At 39.1% G+C, this 12,561-nt stretch overlaps 1 protein-coding gene across 2 annotated transcripts; it reads right to left on the bottom strand.

Annotated features, from left to right (window-relative positions):
- Positions 1-2,735: 2,735 nt before the first annotated feature.
- On the bottom strand, positions 2,736-12,482 carry LOC146715296 (interleukin-13 receptor subunit alpha-1-like). Of its 2 annotated transcripts, XM_085451699.1 has the most exons (11): positions 12,309-12,482; positions 11,990-12,117; positions 10,034-10,188; positions 9,350-9,515; positions 9,137-9,236; positions 8,602-8,753; positions 8,354-8,487; positions 8,021-8,153; positions 7,066-7,165; positions 3,879-3,963; positions 2,736-3,797 (listed from the first exon to the last, which is right to left on the bottom strand). In XM_085451699.1, exons 2-11 carry the CDS (start codon positions 12,054-12,056, stop codon positions 3,705-3,707), a joined length of 1,185 nt encoding a protein of 394 aa, XP_085307825.1. In that variant the 5' UTR covers positions 12,057-12,117; positions 12,309-12,482; the 3' UTR covers positions 2,736-3,704. The 2 variants fall into 2 exon arrangements, with proteins under 2 accessions (XP_085307825.1, XP_085307824.1); XM_085451698.1 differs by lacking the exon at positions 12,309-12,482 and having other exon boundaries at positions 11,990-12,302.
- Between the last annotated feature and the right edge of the window lie 79 nt (positions 12,483-12,561).

The raw sequence follows: 12,561 nt of genomic DNA, 5'->3' as shown, positions 1-12,561 counted from the left end.
CCCCCAACAGCCGGTAGAATGTGCTGTGTGGAGTGAGAACGTGTTAAGACCTGCAGGTAGTCTGTAAGTATGTGAAAACGTTTAAAGGCTTGGACAAAGATTCACGTTTTATTGTCATGTACAGATAAAAAGTATAGCCACATTTATCCATAATGAAATTCTTTGGCTTGTGCTCCTCAGCTTTACATGAGCATATAGAGAGTGTGCAGAAAAGGAGAGAAAAAAAGTATTAAATATTAGAGCGTTGAGACGAGTTGGTATTTACGCGTTTGTGCAAGAGTATTTACAGGTTGTGCAAAGTTGTGCAACGAGCATTTAAGTGGCATTTGTTGAAGTGATGGTGTGCAGAGTCCTGTAATTGTAGTGAGTGTGTAGTGGTGTGTATGGAATATCAGCAGTTCAAAGGTCTGATGGCTTGTGAGTAAAAACTGTCTCTGTGTCTGGTAGTGCGGGTCTGGATGCTCCTGAGCCGCCTGCCGGACGGCAGGAGTGTGAAAAGTCTGTGGCTGGGATCCGCTGCATCTTCCTTATGCAGCATGGCTGGCAGTTCACCTCTCACCAGCCTCTGCAGAGCTTTGCGGTCCAGAGCATTACAGCTGCTGTACCAAGTGGCGATGCAGCCAATCAGAATACTTTAAATGGTGCATCGATAGAAGTTTGTAAGTATTCTGGGGTTCATTCTGAATCTTCTGAAGAAGAGCCGCTGTCTTGCTGCTTTTATGATCACGCCAACATGGTGTGACCAGCTCAGATCCTCGCTGATGTTGATGCCCAGGAATCTGAAGCAGCTGACTCTCTCCACCTCTGGATGGGGGTGTGGCCTCCTCTCTGCAGTCCCCTGTAATCCACGATGAGCTCCTTGGTTTTGCTGACGTTAAGCAGCAGGTTGTTGTCGCCGCACCATGATGTCAGGACATCTGCCAGCTGGTGGGCACATGCTTTGAAAACTCGACCTGGAATGTTGTCTGGTCCAGGAGCTTTCAGAGTGTTTACTTTCCTGAAGTATTTACATGCGACTGCCTGAGATATCTGAAGAGGGCAGCACAAAGGTCACAATACACCAACACAGTGTAACCATGTGCTTACATCAGGCTCTGCATCTCTGCACCAGTTGTAGACTAACATGGTCTTCTTGCAGCCAAGCAGGCGTAGACAGCTAACAACACTAGGTTTGCACAAGTCATTCACAAGCATCACTCCAACAGGATTAAAACTTTATTTTATGTTTGGGGATCATTTTGGGGACTTTGGGCTTTTTTTTTTTTAAGCCAAATGTTGATTTAGCTGCCACAGCCTCCTTGAGAATTGTTGCAGGCCATGTCCATCCCTTCAAGACCACAGTATTCCCATCTTCTTCCAGCAGGATAACACGCCATGTCACAAAGCCCAACTGGTCTAAAACATCGTAAACTTAAACTTGAACATAACGATGAGTCAAATGACCATCACGGTCAGCAGATCACTGTCTAATAGAGCATCTTTGGGATGTGGCTAAACAGGAAAGTCACATCATGGATGTGCGGCCAACAAATTTGCTGCAGATTTGATGTTGTTGTGTCAATATGGACCAGAATCTCTGATGAATGTTTCCAGCATCTTGTATCTATGCAATGAAGAACTGATGCAGTTCTGATGGCAAAAAGAGGTTCAACCCACTATTAGCTATGTGTAAGTAATGAAGTAACTGATGTCCGACCCTGTTCTCCAGGCAGAGAAAGAGCATGGACAGCCACTCATACCTTCAAGCAAAGACTTATAAAAATGGACTGTCGTCTGTGGCACAATACATGGTTTAGTGGGGTAAAAAAGTTCTTTGTCATTGTCACCTCAGTGTTTTGAAATCAGCTGAGCAGGGCTGGATCTGACAGATAAACAGACACTGTGTGCTCATACAGTATTCACATGCCCAGCCTAAAACCTTTATACACTTGTTTTTGCAGCAACTCCCCCTGCTGGCCAGTAGAACAAAGTGCAGGTTTACAACTCCATTGCAATGGCCTCACTTTTTAAAGATTTCACGCAAATGCGTCAGTTTATTTAAAGCCTATTTTTGTTTGCTATGACTTCACAGCAGCCAAAAAGGGAAAAATAGGTTGATCATTAAAAAATGATAAAAAAAAAAACCCAAACTCAGTGTCTGAAGCCTCATATAAGCTTTAGAAAGAGCGTTATTGTTCTGCCCTTCTTCACTTACATCATGAGATCCTGTTTCAGTGCTCATACAGGAACCTGACTATTGTTTTAAGAATGAGCTGAAAAACTGAGCTTCTGTACTTATCCTCGGGGAGTATCTCCCCCTGCAACCTCCAGTTTAATCTACAATGGGTAGGATTTTTTTGTTTCCGTCTTTCAGGAACAAAAACATGTTAATGATTCAGGTTAATACCTGCTCACTGAAAATACACACATCCAGATGCTGAGACAAGCTGCTCATTTCTGTTTGAGCAACTATTACAAGAAAGGCTGAGCGGGTTCCACATTATCACATCCAAAACACAGATCAACACACATGTTTCCCTCCCCCAAACAAATCCATGTTTTTAATCTCTCTCAAAAAGTCTCTAAAGCTCAAAAGTTGTGTTGGAAGCCCCCATTTCCCCTGGAGCTACTTTGGACTTCACCTTCCTTCCTTCCTTTTCAAGGAAGAGCATTTCCCTCTCAAGGTGATATTTCCATTTGGTTGTGTTAAATGCCAAGTCAAAATAGCGCTGCACGGAGTTGACAGTGTGACGTCGAAGTTTGTAATTATTTTATTATATGTTCAGATGTTTACAGTTCTTGGAGTACTTACATCACTTCTCTCTTTACAAAGTTTGAAAGTTTTGTACAAAGACAGAAAACTCTTAATGCCACACATCAAAGATCTTTTATACAGCTTAACTTTAGTAAGAAAATGCCATCCAAAACATGTCTGCCAGCAGAGTTCATGCAAGTGAATATTTAGACTGACAAGGTGAAAGTTCTTTTCACATGCACCAACAATGGTAAAACAGAGAAGTATACGTAGGCTGTCGCAGTCACCCAGCACTAAAGCCCAGCAGTGTGCTCTCATCCCGACGTGTTTTCCACAGTTTGGGGCTTTTTTTGCTACCAAAACCTTGCATCCTAGTTAATTCCTGCACAGGTGACTCCGGATGGCAGTCAAATTTTCATTTGTACAAATAAGGTTCATGTTGTGACAAGATTACACTTGTTTTTCTTTCCATTTTATGAGTTACAGCAGATATCCAGGGAAAAGTCAGCTCTTGTTACCACTAGAACATCTTCCAGATTAATCAGCCTCCTCTGGTCTTCTCTTTCCAACGGGAATGCAAAGCCTCCCCTTATCTTCCTCTGCCTCAGCATGAGGATATCAATCCCACTCACATTTCTGGGTCCACGGTCGGGCAGCTTTTCTGAAGCAAATTCCGAAGATTTACTGCATTTCTTTATCCTGTCCACAGCACGCTCAATCAGCGTGGATCTGCACTGTCCCACAGAGTTACTTATTAGCAGGTGAAATTCCTTTTTATGCAAACACGGACACAGGTGTTCACCAGTGCAGCAGAGGTGCCCCACAGCACACGTCAAACCTGCAACAGGTATGAAACTTTCAACCGAAAAAAGGCAAGTGAAACTAAATGTTTTCAACCTGCTGTTAAGTTACTATGTATATGTTCCTTCAAGTCCATCTGCACTGCGAGCATTCCTCTGAACATGTGTGATTAGGAGATTTCCTGAGGAATTGTGTTTTCAGATACAAGGATGATGTGTTCAGTGGATTCTGGCTCCGCTTTGTACAGATCTCCAGGGATGGACTGAAAAACACAGCAGTGTAAAAATGAGTATTTATGAGGACAGAAAGAGCATTTGACTAGACTTTTTTTTCAAGTATATACCTTAGAATCTCTGTTTCCAGTCATCATCATTTCCTTGAATATTGTTGAAGGATCAGGTATCCTGGGACAAAAGATTTCCCTGTTCCTGCAACACACACACACAAAACCCCAACACATCATGTTTAGGCATGACTCTGACACTGGAAATACCTTGGAAGTACCTTGTGGTGTGAAATCATGTTACACAACGTCATATGGAAAATTTAAACCATCATTCAAATACTTTTCAGGGAAGTAGTACAGATACCTGCAAGTTCTTTCATTGATTTCAAGAACCAAAAGTGAGAACTAGGTTTCTTTGGTTTTTATTCCAGTATTTTAGCCAGGTAAGATAACACCAACTGAGATTCAAAGCAGAGTCGTTTTTATGTCTTGAAGTGAACCAATTCACCTTCTCCAAGAAAACAGCAGCAGAAAAGGAAGATGGTGGAGTTCGTGTAAAAAACAGGGACTCTTTGAAGGTCTAGTGTTATTTCTGTGTGTCTGCATGTTTGCTGTTTTATCAACATTTATTATAAATCTGGATTTCTTACAGGACAGTGTCTATAGGAGTATATAGTCTTTATTTTTGTCATTAATTCTTATCAAGAAAAATATTATATTTTTATTTAAGTTTTTAACTAATTATTAAAGATCTTAAATCTTATCTGAAAACATGTTGCACCTTTTACATGATTCACTGGCATTCAGTCAGGACAAACAACACACCCAGAGCATGTCAGGTGAACTGTAAAAAGCAGACCTCTCCTCAAACGTGCATGTTTGGACCCATCCTTTACACCACTGCCATCTTGAGGCCACCAGTGGATATGGTCTCTGGAAGCACAATTAACACTGAAGCCACTGAAATCTGGACTGGTAGGTGTTCAGCAGCTTGCAGTTGGTTAGTTTTTTGTACATGTGCATTGTGGGTAAATCTTTGGTGTTTGTTGGAAGACTGACAAAACATTAGCGTGCTAGCTAAGCTGTTGCTGGCTCTGCTTTCACTACTCTGAGATCAGTTACCAGAAATAAGAGTTGTAGAAATAAGAGTTAGCGCTCTCATTTATCATTGTAAGAGAAGAGGTTTTTTTCTTAGTGACCACTTTGGCCGACATGCGTGATGTAAGAAACGTTTAAATTTAATAAAGTTAAGCAAGCTGACCAGGTGATGGTTCTACCGGCACGGTAGAACCATCACCTGGTCAGCTTGCTTAACTTTATTACTTTTAACTTTTTATACCAGGGGGTTTCTCAGAGATATTGAAAGTGCCTTTCAATATCTCTGAGAAACCCCCTGGTTGACCTAACGTGCAATTAACCCAGCTATTTTACTAATACACAACCTTCATTTTTCATTAATTATTTAATCCCACATATTTTCTTAAATCAAGTTAGACCATGCTCAGGTCTTTCATTTCAGCTCTGATTCTTTTTGAATAGATGAATATTAAAATACATGCTAAAATCATGATGAAAACCTATGATTTGATAGGATATGAGGCATTAGTGTAGATTAAACAGAACATGTATATGAAAGAAAGTGTTTAGAATAAGTCCAACCTTAAACATCTGCAGCAATAATATTAATTCATTTAGCACTGATGGGAAACATATTTCTGCAAAGTAAATCCTTTGATTTTTGATACTTTATGTGCAATTTTACAGTAATACAGTTTCATGTGAAGTATTCTTTTGCTACTTTTGCTAAAGCAGCAGTTTTAAACAGTCCTTCACTCCTCATTACAAGCTAGTGCTAAATAGTTAGAAACTATAGTAGTAATAAAATATTCAAATTCTATAGCCAGGATGAGGGCAGAAAGAGGCTGTCACAGCAGTATGTTTTGTAACTTCAGACGTTCACACAGATACGATATGAAGCTCCAGTATTAGATAAATATTATTTCCAACTATGGATCATGCACAGCTAGTCGAGTAGGTCCATGAATACAAATCCACAGCTGGAAAATGGCAGAGTAGGTCATATTTTTACCTATTTTATCGATGCAGCTCTACCTGACACACCAGTCTGTTGTGCTGGGAGAATCACTTTAGGTCTCAGTATAACCAGCTGATATTAGCTACTTGCCTATCTATTAGCATTGGCATTAATAGCGGCCAGTAAATGACACATGGGAAAAACACCCCACAACCATGCCATGATGTTACAGAGTTTCTTCACCAGAGGGCACTCTGAATCTTCCCTCTTGGCAACACATCACAAACACAACAACCAGCTTATCCAGAGTCATGTAGAGCACAAAAGAGTAAATAAGTGACTACATAAATGTAAAAGAAATCTATTTATGTTTTGACAACAAACAGAATATCTGATTTTTAAAATACCAAACATGAATATCAGTTTTAAAGATCCTGCATAGGCCAGGCTCTAGTCTGAACCTTTATTATTTTACCCTGCACATAGATCACGCCACAGACTCAATAAAGTTATGATATAAAAATGTGTGAAAGCTTTTCTTAGAGTAAATAAACTAAGCTGCTAAGTCATATGAGTTCATAGCACTATGGGAGGTTATAGTGCTTTCACTTCTGCTGTGTCTGTGTGTATAAAGGCACAGTCTGGCAGGAGAGGGTGAGAGGTTTTTAATCATTTGGGCCTATGACTAAGCCTTCTGCTATTTGCTACGTGTTTGCTGCAGGCCACACCTACCTGCCTGTGGCTACAGGTGGGGCAGTTTTGTCAACCTTTCCACTCAGAGGCATCGTCATTCTGTTTACTGATTAAACACTAGTCCTCAAGAGTCCTCAAGAGTAGCCACTCGCCATGGTCTATCAATTCTATTATCTTCTTTTCTTATAAAATCAAATTACACCAAAGTCACATCAGGAGATATTTTCACTACATGAAAAGCAAAGAGAAACTCAGCCCTCTCCCCGGGGCAAACATTTACTGACAGTGAGGAGGGGAAAAAAACTTTTACAAGAAGAAACCTCCTCAGGTAGCTTCCATGCTAGTGTTTATTTGGTTAACTATTGCTTGACAGACGCAGTAGGAGAAGCTTCTTTTGACATTAGTCTTTTAATGTCTCTCTGAGTGCAATGAGGCTACTGCACAAATCATTCTTGACACTGACTAAATCAACTCAACAATACTGTATGCTGTGCAAAACCATTGTTTAAAACATGGATTTTGCAAAATCTGCACTTGCACACAAACATTCACTTTTGAAATCATTCTGGCACATACCTCTGGAAGCAGTAGCAGGACAGAATGACGGAGACAGAAAGAATAATTGGGACGACGATGGCGATCACAGTCAGCATCTCATCTGGAGACCTATTCTCCCCTGGAGTGAACAAGAGAGACTTCCTGGTAAAGCTTTTAGGAGATTTTCAACATTTTTGCACATTGTGTTGCACATAATATTGTGTATCACAGTGGTTTGCTAGTGTCTAATTTCTAATTGATGATCCAAATTCAGTGCTCCAAAGTTTACAAACAATACTTTTTGTAAATTCATTTTAAAATGTGCCATTAGACATGATGGAGAACAGCTAAAAAGCAAGGCTGTATAGAGCTTTCATTAACTAACAGATAGCTCAATCACCCATCACATGAATGCTGGGATTTTCTGCTTCTAGCCGTGTTCCTGTTGTACAACATAGCTCGAATTAGTGAGCCAGCACCTGCAAAACTATTCTTTTTTGTAGCACGGTACACTGCAACATCAGACACAGGCATTTTAGTTATTTATTTGTTTTATGGAGTGTGTAAGATTAATGTGTGATCCTTAAAATATACTGTTTAGTATACGACAGTGTTGCTTTGATTCCTTGTGTCCAAGTGACTGTGAGTTATTTTCTTGTAAACGAAGTTCCTGATGATGATGAGTCATTATTAAAATGACCCGACTTCACCCACCCACAGAACTTTATACACTAATTGGTGCATTTCCGATTGCAGCCTCACGCTGATTTGGCCTACATTACAATATCTGCACCAACATGTAGTTTGACACAAAATTTAAAGATGAAGTGAAACTTGAATCATTGAATCAATATGCTGTCAGTGATGTGATTAGTACATGATAAAAACACGAACATACAACTCTGTGTGCACATCATGGGATCTCATGATAATGTAGATATAATTATTTAAATATACTCATATTAATAATTAGTAATACCGGTTAGACAGTTACCGTGAGTTATGACTTCACTGAGGTCACTGGACAAAGGGATGCAGTATTGATCAGTCTGCACACTGTATTGGAATTTGTATTGGCAGTTTTTGTTATAGAGGATTTTCAGAGGTGGCTCTTTAGTGTGGAGAGTCTGAAAAATAAGAAGCACACAAAACCAATGTTGCACTTTGTCAGTATGGAACAACTGTAGCATTGACATAATATCTGGATTTAAGACAGACAAATGTGAAAATAATTTTTTTTCTGATATTTGATAGAAATGTTCAGCTATGAGATTATTCCAGCGTCTCATAAAACACTTAAGCAGAACGTCACAATGTGAGAACTTACTCTGACTTTATTGCACTCGGTGATGCAGACACTATAGTTTAATCCACATTTTCCAACAGCCGGACCTCGATCTTCCCATGTCAGGTCGAGATAGCCTTTATCTTCTGCGATGTTCATCTTTGGTAAAGGTATCACTGAGGAAATAACAAAACACTTGTTAAAAAAAAACAACCAAACGTTAACATTTCGTATTCATTTTCACAGCTTGGAATGACATTAACAATAAAAAAATTAAAAATAACACCAACCAAATTTAGGTTTGAGGGTGTTGCGTCCAGTTTCAGTCTCCACGAGCACATAGATGCCAAAGTTAAGATTATTCACGTTTAGATAACAAACATCCTTTTCATGGCTGGTGGACCCATCACATGCTCTGATTTTATCATGTTCCTCTGAAGTCCTGTAATAACAGAATGAGGAGTTAACAAGAGAAGTGAAAAACATAAAAAGCTTTTTCACTTCAGCCAGTGACTCATGTGATTCCTTCAAAGTTCCCAGATTAATATTCAGATGAAATGTTAAATAATTCAAATCGGCACAAGATTCTGACGAAGCCACAAGCAGGTTTTAACAAAATACTGCTGTCCAATATTTGTCACTCTGTAACATCCATACACAGAGTACTGCTACAGAAATGTATTGCAGTAGTTCATTTTCACAGAACCCCTGACTAATGATGTGCTGATTCACGGCACTAATCCTATATTTTTTCTTTAGATAAAATTTCGCTCCACACAGAGACTGCGTTACATTTCTTTTGTTGTTTGCAGCTTTTATGCTCACCTGTAGCTGATGTTCAGCTTGACTGACTCATTGACTGGTTTCCAGAAACACTTTGTTCTGTGAGACTCAAGTGAACATCTGAAGTCCGTCACCAATTCAGCTGTAAGTACAACAAAAGAATTAAGTCACACACATAGATATATATTTAAAAAAAAATTATTCTAGAAGGACTTAAGTTATTATATATCAGCATTTCAGCTTTCTGGTACTTACTGCGGCGCTTTGAAGTTTTAATGGTTTTGATCACAGGTCTGCTTTCCTTCCAGTGACTACACACAGGATCTAGAACAGCTTGAATGCTGATATTCCAGTGATCAGAGTGCTCATCTTCTGTGAAGTACTTCACTGTGAAATGATTAACTAGGCTTCGGGGCAATGGCTGGAAAAAAAAAATATATATATTTAGTGAAATTTAAATAATTCTTAGTTCTCCAGCACTCTGTCTGATATCCACTTTAAGGGCACTTTATTTTCATAAATAGAAAACATTTTTTTAGATAAATGACGCTTTTTGTGTTTTTTTAACTTAACTTTAGGGTTATTTACAGCGCTGTATTGTTCAATATAAATGATGTTTTATTTATTTATTTATTTTAACTTATCAGGTCAATAAATTCACCATTGTGAAAAACTAGAATTTGATTAATATTTTGTTTGTTTTCATATTATCATTAAACATGTTTGGACTAATTTGCCATACGTTTGATGATAGTAGGTCTATGGTACATGAAAAAAATGCCAGATAGGTCAAGTGGATATTCTTTATAGATTTGAAAACTGTCATTACACATGGAAAAAACAGTTATTAATAAGAACTAATACCAAATACAGGTTAAAACTTTGTTTCACAAATCTAATGTCAGCCTGTCTCACTGCTGGCTTTCAGTTCAATATTACCTCAACTGACTGCGGTAGTTCATATCTGGATACTGCATATTTGACTGTACAGTTTTTCGGGAGATTGTCTGGCTTCTTCCAGGACCAGGACACGGTCACTTGAAATTGGTCATCCCACCTATATGTCACATCTGTTGGTTCGGGAAGTTGATAATCTGCAGGTATAAGAAGAGCCGTTACTCCCAGCTTTGCATAAATGATCAATGCTGCTCAGAAACGATCGTGGTGGGCTACCACCGAAGCCAGAAATGACATTTCCCACGATCTCTTTCACAACACTCGCTGCAGTCTGCAATTAGTTCCTTGTGACACTCATTGTGACACTGATGTGTTTTGTAATACCTCGGACTGAAGCTGAAGATTGTAAAGCTGTAACTGTTGTCATCATTATACATCATTATATATATCATTTTTTGTGCTTCTGTTATGCAATAATGGTAGTTGATTGGCAGTAATTTGGCAAAGTCATCTCCAAAAACCGATGATCAGATTTATTACCAGCAAACTCACGGAAAATGTCATTGCACCTAGGAATACCTAGGAAAAATGAAATCATTTAATTGCGCCAAATCAGGGAAATATCCAGCATGAAAATCACCTGACTGTACATGAACTGGAGGACATTCCTCACATTCCCCCTCCACCTCTGTTTTTACTATTAGATTGGTTGGAAATGCTCTTGAATCATATGCAAAATGTCCTCGGCACCACCCACACATGGAGTGTTAGGGTGTAGTAAAATGCGCTGATATCCACACTGGGCATGGAAAAGGACAGCAGTGATTCCTAGTAGTTTTTAAACACATGATTATAAATATGAATGTGTCATTTTAAATTCATTTGTCATAAAAATGAATGCGTCTTTAGATTTATCTTACAATCACACAATAAAGTGCAGCTGCTCGGCGTTGAAAATGTGACGCTGACGTTTTCTTCGGATTACAGTATATGTGCACAGGCTTTTTATGCAAAGTGACACAACATAATGGGGGATATCATATCTTAGACAGATGTCCTGGAATCAAAAATAATGGGGGAGATGATTTAATTTAAATGCTATGAGACATCCTTTTAAATTTTGCCTCAGCTCTGTCATTGTTACACTTTCACTTGCGCAGGTTACCCCGCAACTGGTTGCGCTGCGCACCTGTAAAGTGAAAGACAGCCTCTTTAAGCGCAAACTAACCGTTAAGGTGCACTTGGTAAAATCGAGGGAGACTGAGTGAAGTCATAAGAATAAGAAATATACTCTGAATTTATACTCAAACAGAAAGACATCAGCGAATGTGTTCCAAAGAGCTCTCTGAATTAGCCAGATCCTTGGAGATAACTACCCTAACACATTAACACATTTTGTTACTGGGGATTAGAATTAACAACGCAAAACCACCGAGGTCAAGTTTAATGTGCTTTCCAATTCGTTTATTCATAGCAATAATTCATTACATGCCAATAATAACAACAATAATAATAATAGTAATAATACCACTTAGTGTAATAGGGTCAAGACCCTTAAAGTAACACTTCACCAAGTGTTATTAGTGCAGCGGAAAGGAAATGCTCCTTGAAGAGGAAGAAACCTCAGGGTGGGATTCCCGGATAAGGTGAGAAGAAAGCGGAGACAGAAATAACTATAAATAAATAAAAATAAAAATACGCACTTACATTTAAAATTTAAATATTATCTGACTTATGCGTTAATTTATTATTTTTTACAAGGGCAAAAACACACAAACTACAACCACAAAAGTGCTTTAATTTAATTGGCAAATAAATAGCAAGTTGTTAGAGAGCTCGAGACGCTCGGTTAACGAATAACGCGCGTGCGTCTAAAACATGCTAATTAAAGTCTGGTTTGACGGGCTGGGTACGCTCACCGACAGGTTCCCTTTAACCGAACAATTTTTAGATGTAGACTATTATTAAAACTGGGATAACAACTAATGAGTGTTTTACCTGCTTTACAGTTGAAAGTCATGGTGGTCGCGCAGAGAAAGATGAAAAACTGCTGAGCGACAGTCATGTTGCCTCCAAGCGTCCGGACTTTATTCCTGGAAGCGTTTCAGGAGCTCGTTTGATTCCCTCTAGGAATCAAAGTAGAAAATAAATGTATATATATCTATGTAAAAGGAAAAAATACCGGCGACAGACCGTCTAGGTTAAAAGAAAAAAAAGGTTGTTTTTTTTCTAAAAAGTGAATGGAAACCGGGAAACGAGAAAACGAAGCCAAAACTCCAGCTATACCTTAACTGTCTCCGTGCCCACTGAAACTTACCGGGAAGGTCGGGGCGGAGTTGTTTCGAGTGGGAGGAAACTGTAATGACAACGAAGCTACGACATGTCACGGAGTGAAAATGCGTCAGCCTCGGTTACCAAACGCTGTCGGAAACGGGAATCCAGCGTCCATACAACAAATCGTTTTGGGGAATAAAGGAAGCTGCTCCCGTCGCTCTCTTAATGGGGGCAACATTACGCATGCGTGTGATCTTAAGTGCGATATATCAAACCGCAAGTGTCCATCCATTCCT

Source organism: Copadichromis virginalis, linkage group LG3, assembly GCF_057382275.1.
Source record: "Copadichromis virginalis isolate Kocher_CV1m ecotype Utaka linkage group LG3, C_Virginalis_male_GT1.1, whole genome shotgun sequence".
Lineage (NCBI taxonomy): Eukaryota > Metazoa > Chordata > Actinopteri > Cichliformes > Cichlidae > Copadichromis > Copadichromis virginalis.
Note: the sequence above shows the minus strand (reverse complement) of the source record. Positions and strands in the feature narration are given on the sequence as shown.